The 16512-nt window shown below is 39.0% G+C and overlaps 1 protein-coding gene across 1 annotated transcript; it reads left to right on the top strand.

Annotated features, from left to right (window-relative positions):
• Positions 1–237: 237 nt before the first annotated feature.
• LOC129773301 (uncharacterized) lies at positions 238–2200 on the top strand. The gene is made up of 6 exons (XM_055776901.1): positions 238–558; positions 611–821; positions 879–1130; positions 1183–1282; positions 1337–1591; positions 1650–2200. The coding sequence occupies exons 1-6, from the start codon at positions 240–242 to the stop codon at positions 1707–1709; spliced, it is 1197 nt and encodes a 398-aa protein (XP_055632876.1). The 5' UTR covers positions 238–239; the 3' UTR covers positions 1710–2200.
• The last annotated feature ends 14312 nt before the right edge of the window (positions 2201–16512 follow it).

Raw genomic sequence — 16512 nt, 5'->3', positions numbered from 1 at the left:
AGAGTAAAAATTTCTCAGCAAAAACGTGCAGATTTGATTGCCAGGATTGATTGCACAACAAACATATTTCTCACGTGAATTTTTGATAATGTTTAAAACTCGTAAAACACATCTGATCTAGTTATAGGTTTACCATACCACTTAAGCCGAGTTCATCGCCAGCATGTCAATCAGAGCTTCCACAATATATAAGAAAGCGTCTATGGACCATCTAGCAGTCCTTAATTCTCACGCAAAACATGAGCGTCGTATTTCGTAGAGAACTCCCAACCGAGCTGAAGGTGATGCCATTCACACTTCGGGTGATGACATTCGTCGGTCTCTGGGAGAATCGCAAATGTTTCTATCGTTTTATGATGGCGTATTCGTGGGGTGCATTCGTCGTTCTTTTTCCGAAGGCCGTTTTGGGAATAGGAAGCAATCGATTCGATGCAATCGCCAAAGGGATTGCCGAATTGTTCTACCAGAGCAATCTATCGATAGGGGCTGGAATACTTGCCGCCAAGAGGAACTACTTCAAGCAGATGGTTGATCTGCTGACTGAAGTCATCGAAGAAGGTAAACTAATTGATTAATGACTATAGTCAAAACTTTTACATAACAATTCCAGTCACAGGCAAAGACCAACCGGAAAATTGTTATGAGGAAATTCGTAAGCAAAATCGCGCAATCAATAGGTTTGCAAAGTTTTATGCGATTTATGTAACTGTCGGTCCATTTGTATTTTGCATCCCACCGGTAGCCGTCAGTTATTTGCGATATTTTGCTACCAGCGGAAATAGTTCGGAGGTGCTGGAATTCGAACTCCCCATGGAACAAAGGTAAGATTGCGTTCTTTCGTGGATACTGCTGGAGATAACAATTGGTATATTCATTAGATTCTACGGCTTGCAAATTCGCACAAATTTCGTACACTATAATATCTTTGTTCTATGTTCAATAAGTGCTTATTGTGGTTACGCGGTGCTCTCGCTTATTAAAGTATCCTCGACGATTGCCATGATGAAATATTGTGCCTTGATGTACCGGTTGATAGCTATGCAAATAAAGCATTTTAGCACGTTGCCGGAAGATACCCCTAAAGCACAAAAACTTGCGAGAATCGTCCGTCTCCATAACAGCGCATTTCGGTAAGTGACCAGAAACTACTCCATCAAGCGAAATTCATCTACCTTCTTGCAGTGTGACGCAACTCGCTGAGAATATTTTAAACATCCCACTGATGGTGCAATTCATGTCCTGTATGCTGTTCTGGTGCTTGGCAATGTTTTATGTGTCGACGGTAGCGTAACCTCAAAATTTTCTAATGATCCTAGTGCAACAGTTTCATTTCTAGAACATTGACATATCACTGGTAAATGTAATGGTAGTCTTTGCTCTGTCACTGATCGAAACCTACGGCTATTCGTACTTGGGTACAGAAATATCCAACGAAGCCGCCGAAGTTGGCAGAGCGATTTACGATCTGGCGTGGTACGACGAATCTGCTGAGTTACAAAACCAATATCGTCTGGTACTGCAACGCTCCCAACTTGAGACGAGAATCACGGCGGCTAAATTTTTCACCGTCGGAATCGAGCAGTTTGGGAGTGTGGGTATTGTAAGTTATGATAGAAACAATAACTACTACTTGGTATCTCATATTTCAGATTACTCAAATGTCTTACTCGTATTATTTGGTACTGAAAGATTCTCTCTCTGCGCTGTGAGCGCATGTTGTTAGAGACTGTTCATTGTGTGCTTTACATTCCCACCGCTTTGGGCAATGGATCAAATAATGGGCCTGATTCTCGAATACACTTCACGGTGGAAACGAAATAAACGGCACGCCATTGAACTACGTTTTACGAGTTAGTGAAGTGTCGAAGATAATGATGAGTTTTCAGGCAGAATGAGCACTTTTCAAATAAAAAATCATTAATGAAAATTAACCTCTTAGTATCAAACTGGTATTCAATGTGAGTGGAAAACTTTGTTTTCTTTGTATGATACAATAATCTCATACAAAAGTTTAATCTGAAGATAATTTGATTTTATAATAATAAATTTAGTGGGAAACTAATCTCGCATCCAGATGTCGACACCGTACTGTTGTCATCGCGAATGCGTTTCATACCGTTTCCATCGTGAAGTGTATTCGTAGTGTATTCGAGAATCAGGCCCAATAAATCAGCTACAGCTACAACTAAACGGCTTAATTCACTGCACTGTAATACCGTAACTACACCTAACTCTGTGCACTTTCGTGTTTTTTAGACCAAATACACCAATTGACTTTGCGGTCGGATCTAATTTCTCTTGAAAGAAATCCTCTTATCCTTTCACGCTGACAATATTTTGTTTATACCGAGTACCGTTACCTATTATTCATAGAAACCTCGTATACGTTCGTGTAAAAGTTCACTAGACAATAAAATTCGTTTAGAAAAAATGTAAATTATTGCATTGTTGAACAAAGGATTCAGTATGATTCCTTGCTGTGGTGGCTGAAAGCAGACAAACGACCGCAAAGGGTTAATACTGTTGAATAGTTAAGTTATTCTGTTGTCTTTGTTATCACCTCATATATCACTGAACAAATTTGAGTTGTACAGAAAAAAATATTTAAAACATATCTGATATCACTGAAAAAGTAAAATTTTTGTTCCTGTTTAAGGTACACTGTTTGAGGGGAGGTAAAATATCATACATATTTTGACAGATAAAGTTTAGTTTGAAATTTGTACAAACACTATTTCGTTTGTCACTCTTCAATTATCAACAGTGGCAAACAAAGTCAAACATCGAACATGAAAAATTCGACTGAAATATTGAGGCTAACCTAACCTGTTCCTGTTCGAAGAATAGACCGAAAAAACATTTTAGGCATCTAATAACTGAATATTTGCTTGTCAAGTTTTGTGTCGAATTTATTTGATCAGTACACATTGATCAAATTTTATCTGTCAAAAATAGTCAAATATTTGGTTCGGATAAAACTGTGTATGAGCACCCTTAGCATTGATGCAGGAATAAAGTGTAGCATTGCCCGAACGGTATTGGCTTTCTTTCATGCAACTAAAACTCGACCAATCCTGTTAGCGTGCAACTCTCGACTCCTTTATTTTTCCGAAATTAATTCTACAAGCTAATTCTTCTACCTTCAAATTTCTGGGAAGGCGCTTGGAGTTACCCTGCTATATCTGCCGATAAATAATTATATAAATAAAAATGTCCCGTGTGTGTTGAACTGCTACGAACCGAGTGGAAACTTGAGATTTGTTTCACTCGCACAAAATTGATATAACTTTTAACATTCCAGTAAGACATTCAAGATGCTTGGTATTCCCCAAATATTTTTTTGGCGCACAACCTTAACGCTTAACGCTTGACGTGCCGAAATCGCCTACTCCGCTGTTATTCGATGCGGTGTCACACTCGCGAAGGCTCGGTTCAGTGCGAGCGTTTTTCACTGCACCAACATCGCGTGCATCATTAGATGACGCTTGCCTCGAAATTGTATTGGCAATGCGTTCGTTTTTTGCAGGGCTTGAGCCTGCCTTCCTCTTCTTCTTGCTCATCACACACTAGGCGAAACGTCCAATTTATGACGCGGAAAGAAAAACACACGATACGAATAACGCCAAAAACGAACAGAAAAACCAAACGACGATATCCAAGTTGGATTACCACTGGTGGGGTCCAATCTTAGATCGAAGCGCAGCGAAAGCAAAGTGAACTGGATTGCTCAACAGTCCGATGCCGAATGAAAGTTTGCCTCAGCGAGATCCACTGTTTATACTCTAGGCAAGTATTCCCCTTCATTCTCCTACTTATCCTTTGTTCACGGATACTTTAAATCCTACGATTTCCCCTCCGTTGGTCGTCGATGAGTTGCTCGTTATTGACAGCTCTGTTCGGGAAAGCACACTAATGGACAGAACAAATGTATGAGAAAATGGAAACGCTTAAAGTTTTCATGAAATTTAACCATTTACAAACCAGGGAATTCTAATGTATAGCATATTAAACAAATCTTACGGAATTTCCGATTCGTTTAGTATGTAAATCGCCAAAATCCGTTCGCGGCAAAAATAGTTATTAACGTTAACTTTATTTCAGAAAAAACGTGACCTGTTTTCTGATTTGGCACCCTTAATAAAAGACGTAGTTCTACGCCAAAATGTAATTAGAGAAGTGTTCGATTTTCGACAAGGGTGATGCACTTTTGGAACTTGACGACAAAGCACAAGTGTGCTTTAATGAAATATGAAGAATGGTTTGGCGAGGTATTCTCCAAGCATCTCTACATACATATATGAAGGAATTAGGGTCGCTTCAAAAGACGCAACGAATTATGTCTTCTCCCAAATTTTAACGAAAAAAATATTTTAGATTTGGAATTTATCCGAAATCAGTAAATTTTAAGCTTTTTGTGTATCTGAATGTGACACTTCACACTTCAATGTGTATGAACAAAAATGATTTGGTGTTCGTTCCTCACGATTTAACTCAATAACGAAGCAACGGATTTGAACAGTCAGTATCAGAATTGATGTATCTCAGTCTGCGTCAGGTGTATATGTCAAGAAAGAAATTATACACTGCGAATATAGATCGCGCACAGAAAAATAATTTTCGGGGAACGTGAGTGTTCGAAATTATTTAAATCAAAAAAAGCAATTGTGAGCGGGACGAAGATTGCCGGATTAGCTAGTTTAAAATAAATAAACTCTCAAACAAAGGGAATTTAAAACGCGAAGAATTAGGCTTTTAATATTTTGTTTAAGCTCATTACTCAACGCAGGATGAAACAACGATGACTCCGGGAAAGAATATAATGCACTATTCTCGTCAGCAGCTTGTCCTGGCCGTGGAGATAAAAAGAAAAAGTTTTTCAATACGCCGAGCAGCAAAATATCAAGGAATCCCGAAAAGTATTCTCCGTGCACAGCTGGAATCGAATAGTTACGTGGAGCGCCATGAAAAGCACTTAGTTTTGCGGAAGGAAGAGAAAGAAAGCACCGTCTATTGGTTAACCGAGGCATCCAAAGCCGGGCTTCCGATTGACACGAAACGTTTGAAGACGACCGTGTCATAAAGGGGGTGTCACATCAAATTGCATCACGGAAAAAACGCTGTAGAAATTTAATTTTTAGGAATTATATCTTCAGCTTTCGCTTATAATCAGATAAGAGTGTATAGATCACGTTGGCCATGCTTCACTGTCAATTTTTCGTAAATTTGGAAAAATGTCGTCGAACGAAAAAGAGCGTCGTGAATTAATCCTGCGCACTCATTTCGAGAATCCGGAGTTGTCACATCGGGACATCGGTAAGATGCTGGGAATCGTCCCATCCACGGTCAGCAGAGTATTAAAACGATACTTCGAGAACCTAACCAACGACCGGAAGGTGAAGAACGGCAAAAATGGATGCTCCGTCAGTGAAAAAGATCACAAGCGCGTAGTTAAGCAGTTTAGACGTGATCCGAGAAGTTCGGTCCGGGATGTCGCCAATAAGCTGAATTTGTCAAGTTCATTCGTCCAGCGGACCAAGCAGCGGGAGGGCCTGCGTACATACAAGGTTCAGAAGGCTCCTAACCGCGACGAAAGGCAAAACATGGTGGGGAAGACGCGAGCCCGGAAGCTGTACACCGAAATGCTGACGAAGCCGCATTGCCTGGTAATGGACGACGAAACCTACGTCAAAGCGGACTTTCGTCAGCTGCCGGGCCTGTTGTTCTTCTCCGCAGAGGACAAATTCAGCGTTCCGGAGGAGATTCGCAAGCAGAAACTATCCAAGTTTGCCAAAAAGTACATGGTGTGGCAAGCGATCTGCTCTTGCGGAAAGCGGAGCGCCCCCTTCGTGATGACCGGTTTACCTTAAGGAGTGCCTACAGAAGCGCTTACTTAGCACGAGAACCCGACCATCTTCCGGCCGGATCTCGCTTCGTGCCACTATTCAAAGGACGTGTTGGAGTGGTACGAAGCCAACGGGGTCACCTTCGTGCCAAAGGAAATGAACCCGCCCAACGCGCCGGAGCTTCGCCCAATAGAGAAATATTGGGCGATTATGAAGCAGGCCCTCCGGAAGAACCCAAAAGTTGTCAAATCGGAGGCGGACTTCAAGAGAAAATGGATTGTTGTTCAAAAAAAACTACAACCTGACGTTGTACAGAACCTTATGGACGGGTTAAAGAGGAAGGTGCGAGCATACGGGCTTGGGCTCGAAGTATGGATAAAAAGAAAATGCCAAAAGTTGTTTAATAGTTTTTATTTTACTGTCTAAAATTTTCAAAAGGATCGGTCTACTGGGCGAATTTGAACAGCCTTTTTTCCGTGATGCAATTTGATGTGACACACCCTTTATTTCTTTCGAACCATTTAAAGGGGGAACCCATTTCAGGGAGGTCTTCCTGGTGACTGAATGGTTTCCTAACATGTCATCCTCACATCAAGTGTAGAATTACAAGTGCACTTACAGAACTCGCAGAATTGTTGTTTGGATAATTTCGACCCTTTACAAATTCCTTCTACTAAAATTCCTAGTACTACTACCAGAACTCGTCATTATAATATCAAACCCAATTCTCGTTCAAGATTTTTCAATCACTTGCAAATAACATCCCTTTCTCCCTTTCAGGGAATACATGTTTGAAAATATAATAAAATGATGACATCTGAAATCGGACGATTCCTTCCTCGAGTTTTACCCTTACCCCTTTGCTTGATTACTTTTCGAGTTTTTTTTTATTAATTCGTTTATTTTTACAGGCTCAGTTACTTAAGTTTAAAGGAGCCGAATTCTTAAAGATAATTTTAAAACTATATATATATATAAACAATTTTCTTACATCTATGGTTAGTAAGGTGGAAACCCGATTACTCGCGGTGTACTTGAGTTTAGAAGGGTGACATATTTTTAGGAGAAGGATGGGATATAAGGAAATTGTAACAATGTTGATGAGCACTCAATTCTTAAATCTATTCGTATATCTATAGTTTATTTACATTTCAACTTATTCTAAAAACTTATTCTACTATTTATAGCAAGGGGACGAATTACCCGCAAAGGAAGGATAGGAGGGTATATACTTTTCGAGTTATTTGTGTTTCATTTGTATGACAGCACCCCTAAGAGAGGGGGGAACGCTAGTAATAGGGGAACTGGGGAGAACGTGGTCTAAGGACCCCTAAGGACCCATTTACTGTGTCCACATATCACTAAAATTCCCGTTCTTCGAAGAATATTGTAGCTCAATTTATTGTAGTTCAAGATAGTAAGCGGTTTTTATTATGAAAATTGAAAATAATACATTTTTCATTATTAGAAAAAAGGTTGAAAAATCGAAAATTTTTTTAGTGAGAAAGTAAAGTGGTCACCTGTGGGGGGCAAAGTGGTAACTCGCACATATCACGCTAGAAGAGATAGATTTATGCGTGTTTTCTTGGCAAAATTTGTTTAAATCATTATTGAAATAGTAGGTACATGTATGAAATGAGCTAAGCCTATTCAACTAGAATCGTTATTGAAATTTTCTCATACGTACAAAAACGTAGCACGAAACACATAACGTTTTTCAGAATGAGGCTTGGTTTTGGTTGGGGTGGCATATTTTTCCTGGGTCAAAACCAGAAGAGGGACCCCTTTAGGAGCAGAAGGTGATAAGGCTGATATAGCTTATGAATTTGAATTTTTTCATCAAATATGATCGTCTATCAACTGATGAGAGAATCTAGATAAATTTATTTTTTTTCATGTAAGAAAAGTGTTTTCTGACTTTGAGGGGATGAATAAAAAATAATGTTTATCTTTTATATTCAAAAAACGAAAGTAGTAGTCAAAAACGAATTTAATTTATTGATGATAAGTGAACCTGTTGAGAAAAGGAATGTATTTAGACAATTTGTAACACCAAATGTGAAAATATTATATGAGTGTGGTTGAATGGAGAAATTTGTTGAGAAAAGTATAGAAGACCACTATCCATCCTAATACCAGGCTCAAAGAAATAAGATGGAGGGTAGCTCCTAGACATTAATTATAATATGGAAACATTGTTGTATTAGAAGCTTGATTTAGGCAAATGTATGATGAGTGTAACTAGCAATGCATTTACTGAAAAAGCGTTGGGTAATCTTTATATATAAAAGAGAGTTTTTCCCACGTACGTATAACTCATCATCACGGGAGAATGGCTGATCAGATCTACGTCGTCCATATATTTGAGTTTGTTTTCACCCAAATTAGAATGATAGAGTACTTTGGAAAATGATTGAGATGATTAGAAAAATTTGAAAAATTGACTATGTATAGGGTTGGGGAAAAAGAAATGTCGTATTTCTGATCGAAATTTGACGCTATGTTAAAGTATGTTAAATACATACTTAAAATTATCCAATTTAAGTCAAATATGCGCCATTTTGTTCGCAAACTTGTTATCATTTAGATGGTAACTTCTTTATCCCCCCTTATAAAAACCCCCCTCCTTATTTGCAAAAAACTCAGACAGCCAGTTTTCGCGAGCCTCTTTTGAGGCCAACTTAGTATCACCATGAGCGTTTTGCATGGACCGGAAGAGATGATAATCACTTGGAGCCAGGTCCGGACTATACGGTGGGTGCAATAGGACATCTCATCCGAGCTCCCGTAGCTTCTGGCGGGTCATCAGAAATGTGTGAGGCCGAGCGTTGTCCTGGTGAAAAACAACACCATTTCTATTGATCAGTTCTGGCCGCTTCTGGTCAATCGCCTGCTTCAAACGGTCAAGCTGTACTGGGATCGCACTGTTCTGACCGACCTCTCGATCCACCACAACCGCCCAGATATAATGGTTTACGACAAGAGCGACCGCAAAGTCACCATCATCGATGTCGCTATTCCACTGAACCAGAATCTGGAGGAGACCCACGGACGCAAAATCTGCAAGTACCGACCATTGGCCGTGGAGCTCAAGGAACTGTGGGGGCTAAGGGAGGTCCCAAGAATTGTTCCAGTCGTTCTCTCTGGAACTGGAATTGTCCCGAAGACACTTCTGGAAGCGCTAAAGGTGTTGAACATGGAGAAGGAATTGGCCGGCATCCAAAAGTCGGTCATCCTTAGCACCTGCGCGATTGTCCGACAATTTCTCGGTCAGGACTGAAACAGCACGAGCATGCAGATACGTGCATTCCGCAGAGCCTAGTCCCCCTTTGGCATTCAGAAGCCCGGGGGCAGGTGAAAATTCTGGCTAGGTTCGCCTAGTTAAGAAGTGAGATAAGTCTGCCAAAAAAAAAAAAGAAAGAATATGTCATTAGCTTTTGCTAAACAAATCCCACCCTAAGAGAGGGGAAGGAGTGTCGAACTACCTTAGAAATGTTTCTTTCCCCCCTAAGGCCTCCACATGCCAAATTTGGTTGCATTTGCTTGATAAATTCTCGAGTAATGCAGAAATTTGTGTTTCATTTGTATGGGAGCCTCCTTTAAGAGAGGGGGGAGGAGTATCTATCCACATTAAAATCATTTATTGCACCATAAAACCTACAGATGCCTAATTTGGTTGCATTTGCTTGATTAATTCTCGAGTAATGTAAAAATTTGTGTTTCATTTGTATGACAGACCCCCCTTAGAGAGGGGGAGGGGTCTCAAACTATCATGAAAACCTTCCCCGGTCCCAAAAACCCCTACACACCAATTTTCATGTCGATCGGTTCAGTAGTTTCCGAGTCCATATGAATCAGACAGACAGACAGACAGAAATCCATTTATATATATATGTATATATATATATATATATATATATATATATATATATATATATATATATATATATATATATATATATATATATATATATATATATATATATATATATATATATATATATATATATATATATATATATATATATATATATATATATATATATATATATATATATATATATATATATATAGAAGATTTTATTACTTATTTTATTCATATTTTACTTTCTTACTTTAAAATCGAGCATTTTCTCATAGATCGCAAATCATTAAATCATAGGAAATATTTCTATTTCACAATGAAATTTTTCTATTTCAAAATTTATTTTTCTTGAGATGAACAATTGAATAATTGTGAAATGTAAAGCATTATCTAAACACTCTATGTACTCGTTTTGACTGGTCCAATTTGTGCTCCTCAAGTGGTTCCCGACAAAAGGAGCAACCAGAGTTACAGCGGAATATAATTTGATTACAAGCAAAACATTGAATCGTGAAACACTTGTGATTCCTCGTGATTCTACCACCAGTCAAATCAAATAAATTTGGCAGTTGCTTGCCGAAAACATTACTTAATTTTCATTAATTTTCTAACCGTTTGGTAGCAAGAGTTTGTTTTTCTTAAATGATTAACTGTTTTGGCTTCACAGCTCCTAGCAACATAATTGCTATTTTTTTCTATATTTAACTAGCAATAATCCACTCTCAAAAATACAAAATTGAATGGAGCTTGAAGAACTTCATCAGTCGAGAACGCCCGTCAGCTCGTTCGCACCAACCGACATAAACGAAAACTAAATAGAAAAATCAAATCGCAATTTAAATTGAAACTGCACTTAGGATTTTTCCTCTACGCTATTCTCAATTTTGTCCCTGTCAGGTTTGATTTGAATCTCGGTGGAATTGAAATCTCCCACCGCGCGGTTTCACACGCTCACATCGTTCCGCATAATCAATGCGGTTCTCGTTCCGACCGCGACGCTAGAAGCTAACCATGCCAAAGCCATGCCCATAAAAAACCTTAGCTTATTTCAGTGCGCCACGGAATGAAACCGAAAATTGAATTCGCTATTTACAATTTTAATTGAAATTTTATTCCACTTACTTAAGCAGTTTTGCGGATAACACACGCGGAGTATAATCACGTCGAGTGGTTCGCGTCAACGTCAGTTTTCATTGGTACGGTGCGGTGGATTAAATTCTTATGCACGTGGATGCAGATGGAAATGTTCTGTCACACATTGGAAAATACACACGATATTTCATTTTAACTAAATGTACATTCAAATAAATGAGTAACAAAACATCCTAAAACTATAAGAGTTAAATTGAACGCAGAGCAATGATAGAGAATGAATTTGAATAGCGTGAATAGAATGCGGAGCAGACAAGTCGCCAAATGAGAACCTTATTTCATTGGAAACCGCTGGCTGGAAATTCATCATCTAGATCAAATACAGCCAAACAGGTGAAGGAATTCTTATTGGTGTAGGAAGGATCTTTCGCGGAGACATAGGGTTGTAAGTAGAGGCTGCTCACAAAAAAAATCTAAGCCGGAAACATCAGTTCTAAAAAACAATCCTAAGCAAATAGGACAGGCGAGAGATTGAAACAAATTAGATTTCCCTTTTCTAGTGTATTTTACCTTCTTTGATCCTGTGTCACCCTGGTCGGGGTACGGAATACGAATCAAAATCAAAAGTTCGTTATGCGTGTTTTATTTCGCTTCTCCTGAGTTTCCCTCGCGAAAGACAGAACCATTTTAGGTCCAATCTCAGTCTTGACATTATAATTTCATCCTAAATCAGGTTCGCGGGTTGCTTCTGAGAATTGCACGGGAATGGGAGGAGTAATCATCGTACACCTTTTTTGTGACCGCACCTGGATCCCGGAAGGTGTGGGAACGGACGTAATTGCATCTTTTTATTCACTATCACCACTAGCTGGTTGCGCGAGACTAAGGAAAAAAATGTTCGCCCTCATGTGATCAGCATTTTCAATGAATCGTTGAGCGGTTGGAGATATATCGCCAAAGTGGGGCTTAGCGTGAAGGATGGATAAATTATGGCGTTCCAGAATTACGTGACAATAGAAGATTTCTCAAAATCAATATTTCGGCTTAAAACGTTATGCTATTATTTTTGACGTAGGAATACGTCTTTCGGAAACATATTGGGGTACAAATTGAAAATCGAAAATCGAGCAGATCGTGAAAATTGCCCAATTTCAAACGCTTATTGCTCAGTCATTTCATGATGGATTGATGAAATTTTTGCGTCAATCGATTTCGGCACTCCATAACAATTTTTCATATTGAAGAAAATAATATACGTCATGAAAATAACTATCGAACAATTGAAAAATCTCAACCCCTATCCTAACGGAAATACCCACTTCTGATTGGTCGAAATTGACACATGCGGCGGGTCCCTAACAGAAACATCAAAACCAAGCTACCTGGGAGAAAACGGCATTGCAAATGCATGAAAGAAGGTGGATCTTTGGTCCTACCGAAATGTATCCCCTAAAAGAGACATCAAAACCAAGCTGCCCAGGGGAAATCGGCATTGCAAATACATGAAAGTAGGAGGAACTTTTGTTCCTACCGAAATGTATTCCCTAACAGAGACATCAAAACCAAGCTGCCTGGAGGAAATCGGCATTGCAAATACATGAAAGTAGGGGGAACTTTTGTACCTACCGAGATGTGTTCCCTAACAGAGACATCGAGACCAAGCTACCTGGGGGAAATCGGCATTGAAAATACATGAAAGAACCCATGGGAGGCGATCTGGCGTAGTGGTAACATCCATATCACGCTAAAGGTCACGAGATCAATTCTCACTCCCGACATTCTTCCAAAAATGGGAGTAAAGTGACGAACCAACCAAATGTGTTGAAAGTCACTAAAATACAGAAAAAAAAACATGAAAGAAGGAGGATCTTTTGTTCCTACCGAAATGTATTCCCTAACAGAGACATCAAAACCAAGCTGCCTGGAGGAAATCGGCATTGCAAATACATGAAAGTAGGTGAAGTTTATGTTCCTACCGAAATGTATTCCCTAACAGAGACATCAAAACCAAGCTACCTAGCGGAAATTGACATTGCAAATACATGAAGGTAGGGGGAACTTTTGTTCCTACCGAGATATGTTCCCTAACAGAGACGTCAAAACCAATGCCCAGGGGAAATGACTTGATATATGAAACGATTTATTTTAATTTTCATAAATAAAAACCAAGGTGTGTTCCTGCTCGTGAACAGGTCGTTCGGTTTAAGCTCTCTGTTTTGTTGTGTTCATTTACACCCAAGGAAAGTTTATACGGCGAGAAAAATTGGAAAAGTGAAGAAATATTAGAAAAGGTAAATAAAATAAATATAACACTCAGAAAGTAAAAGTTATAAAATAAAATTACCTTTTCCATTTCAATTATGTTTTCTCTATACTGAAGTAACATGTTTTCACTGAAGAGGAAACAGGAAACATTTCGTCTAGAATCACAGGCGGTTTTCACCATATCTCGTTCCACTTCGGTATCTTTTATCTGATACGCACCATCCAACGACTGTTTACCATCCTTCTGTCATCATCACTCGGTAAACACTGGTGGAGTGAACAAACAATATCATACAACCAAACAAAACGGCCGTTTACAGGGTCAAAGAGTTTAACGATGTAGTTCTTCAAACATATCCAAAATCAACAAATAGTCTAACGGAATCCTACGTGACTTCTTTAAAATTTCAATAATTAGCACTTTATTTCATTCTAATTATTTTTATCGTGCTGTATACTCGCTAAATACAATATATTACACATTAAACTTATGTTTGATAGAACAATAATTAATTTTTTGGTTCACAGAACTCGTCTATACTTGGGATTAGAAGTTCATGACCTTTAGTTTAGTTTGCTATTCTGGTCATTTGATGTAGTGTGCCACCAAACACATTTTATGGTCGTATCCATGTGATATTTGGCTACCAATTCGTTTTTATTTATTAACAGCGCTGTTGCTCCATTAGACATAAATATAATTTTCTTCAACCGTTTTTTGACTTAGGACTACGTCTTTCAGAACAGGTCACGTTTTTGTGAAATAGAGTTTACCTTTATAACTACTTCCGTTACGAACGAATTCTGATGATTTGCATCCCAATCGAATCGGAAATTCTCTGAGATTTGTTTAACCCTTTCCCGTACAACATCGAGTCTCACTCGTGAGTACTTGATTAACATAGGGCGCTAAAATGCTCAGCAGGCTAGTGAAATCACTTGATGTGTGACGTATTAAATAATACGGGAAGGGGGTTAATATATTACATACTAGCTGACCCGGCAAACACACATTCATGGGATTGATCTCCTTTTTTCTACCCTTTAAAATTATTTTTTACTATAAAATTTCAGTACTTCTACCAAATCTCGACATTATAATATCAGATTATTTTCAGACACAATTCTCGTGCAAGATTTTTCATCCACTTGCAAATAACATGTTCCTCCGTTACATGGAATGAATGTTTGATACAGAAAATATGATACAATAAAGACAGCTCTAAATCGGACAATTCCTTTCTCGAGTTTTGCTCTTATCAACACATTCGGCGATCCATTTTTATTGGTATAGATAGAAGATCAATTTCGTTACCGCAAACAACAAATGGACGCTTGTCAATATGGATTTGTAGAACACATGCGAAATGAATATTTCGAATTCTGCCATTTTCCTGCAGAGTTTTCCGAAAATCCTCAATTGTCATGTTTGGTTGGAATATGTGTATTATTGACGTGGGACTACGTCTAACCGGAGTATATGGGGGGTAAAATGAAAACCTAAACACAGAACATGCAGGAAAAAATGAAAGATTCCGAATGCTTATAACTCGAACATTTCTTACTGGATCGGAAAGATGTCTGCATCAATTGATAGGGAATATTTCTACGCTTCTATCGCAATTTATAAAATGTTATTTTTCATTAAATAAACAATTGAATAACTGTAAAATGTTAAGCGTTATCTAAGCGCCCTAACTGCCTCATTTTGATTGGCCCGATTTACGGTTTCCCTAACACAGCCATCAAAACCAAGCAGCCTTGGGGAAATCGGCATTACAAATAGTGATGTCTAAATTTTTCATTTATTCGATTATCGATTAATCGTTCGGACAGTTTTCAATATTCGATTCATTCGAATAATTGTTTTTCAATATTCGATTAATCGAGCGAATATTTATTTCTTGTAATAATCACGTATCACGTTGTCATTCTGGTCGCGTGGTCTATCGGGTTGTCGATGTTAGATGGTTGTATGAAAAAATGTTGGATAAAAAACAGGAAGTGGGTTATATCTATGGTATAACCGCAAGGGTGACGTAGGACTATCGTTGATTTAGAGATCATTTGTTTGATGTTGAATCTGAATTCATTCTGAATGAATGAATATTTGGGGGACTTCGAAAACGAGAGCGTTACGTTGGAGGCACAAGGTTTTATGCATCCAATATTGGATACGAAAATATCCTACTGATAGGGAAGAATAATCTTCAGAAGCTATCCTGTTAATTGCGATTGATTGAAAAATCACAAAACCAAATGTATTTGGTCACAGTGTTACATGGATAGAAAACATTCAAATAAACTTTTTCACATGAATGTAATTTTAAATTCCCAGAGGAACTGGCAGATTATTTTCAGTAACGATTAGATATTTCCTCATTGTCCTCGATACTGGAAGCCCACATATTTAGTCACAGTGTTACATGGATAGAAAACATTCAAATTCTTGAGTGGTAACGATTTGGAAGATTTCAGGAAGCTTGAAATAAAGACGACTAGTCTTGAGGAGTGAAACTAGTGAAGTGAACATTTAAACAAAATAACAAACTAGGTTGCTAGGGGTCTAAGGTTGGTAGTCGGTACAAATAAACATAGGGTTGCTTAGAATGGATGACTACACTTCAACACCCCCTCTCAAACAGTTTATCCTAGGTTTGACCGTAGAGCCTTGAAACGGGTAGACTCCATCGGCTTGGTAAATATATCCGCTATCTGATCTTCGGTCTTGATAGGTTCGATTTTCAGGGATCCAGACGCCACGTGATCACGGAGGAAGTGATGCTTGACGTCGATATGCTTGGTGCTCTTCATCTCCAAATTCTTCGCCATGCAGATGCAGCCCCTGTTATCTTCGTAGATGGTAACCGGTGCGCTAGCTTTCTGCAGATCCTCCAGAACTCCGTTCAGCCAAATCGCTTCAGTCGCCGCCAGACTCAGAGCTACATATTCTGCCTCGCTGGATGATGTTGCTACTGTCTGCTGCTTCTTTCTACACCAGGAGACGGGACATCCGAACACCTAACCGCTAACAGATTTCCTATCGGTGACATCGGAGGCCCAATCCGCATCCGCGTACCCGACCAATGGTACGCTCGGTTCCTCTCGCCGGAATAGTAGCGTCATACCTCTGGTTAATTGAATGTACCGGACCACGTACTTCTGTGCTTGCCAGTGTTGAGTCGTAGGGTTTTGCTGGAAACGACTCAGATATCCAACCGGAAAACATACGTCAGGTCGAACACACAGCATGAGATACATATGGGATCCCAATAGCTCGCGATATGGTTCGTCGGTGCGTTGGCCAGTCGGTTCCAGTGAGAGGCCTTTCTCCATCGGAACTCTGACCGGATTGCAAACTTGACCAGGCTTCGCTTGAACTCCATCCGGAACGGCCATGTAGATGGTTTCCTTCAAACTTCCATGCAGGAAAGCAGTCCGTACATC

The sequence above is a fragment of the Toxorhynchites rutilus genome, chromosome 3, assembly GCF_029784135.1.
Source record: "Toxorhynchites rutilus septentrionalis strain SRP chromosome 3, ASM2978413v1, whole genome shotgun sequence".
Taxonomy (NCBI): domain Eukaryota; kingdom Metazoa; phylum Arthropoda; class Insecta; order Diptera; family Culicidae; genus Toxorhynchites; species Toxorhynchites rutilus.
The sequence above is the reverse complement of the archived record's forward strand: the minus strand, read 5'-3'. Positions and strand labels throughout refer to the sequence as shown.

Coding starts and splice junctions, on each gene's coding strand:
- LOC129773301 (XM_055776901.1), top strand. CDS start 240: ATGAGCGTCGTATTTCGTAGAGAACTCCCAACCGAGCTGAAGGTGATG. Junction 822..878: donor GAACTCCCCATGGAACAAAG/GTAAGATTGCGT, acceptor TATATTCATTAG/ATTCTACGGCTTGCAAATTC. Junction 1,131..1,182: donor CTCCATAACAGCGCATTTCG/GTAAGTGACCAG, acceptor ACCTTCTTGCAG/TGTGACGCAACTCGCTGAGA.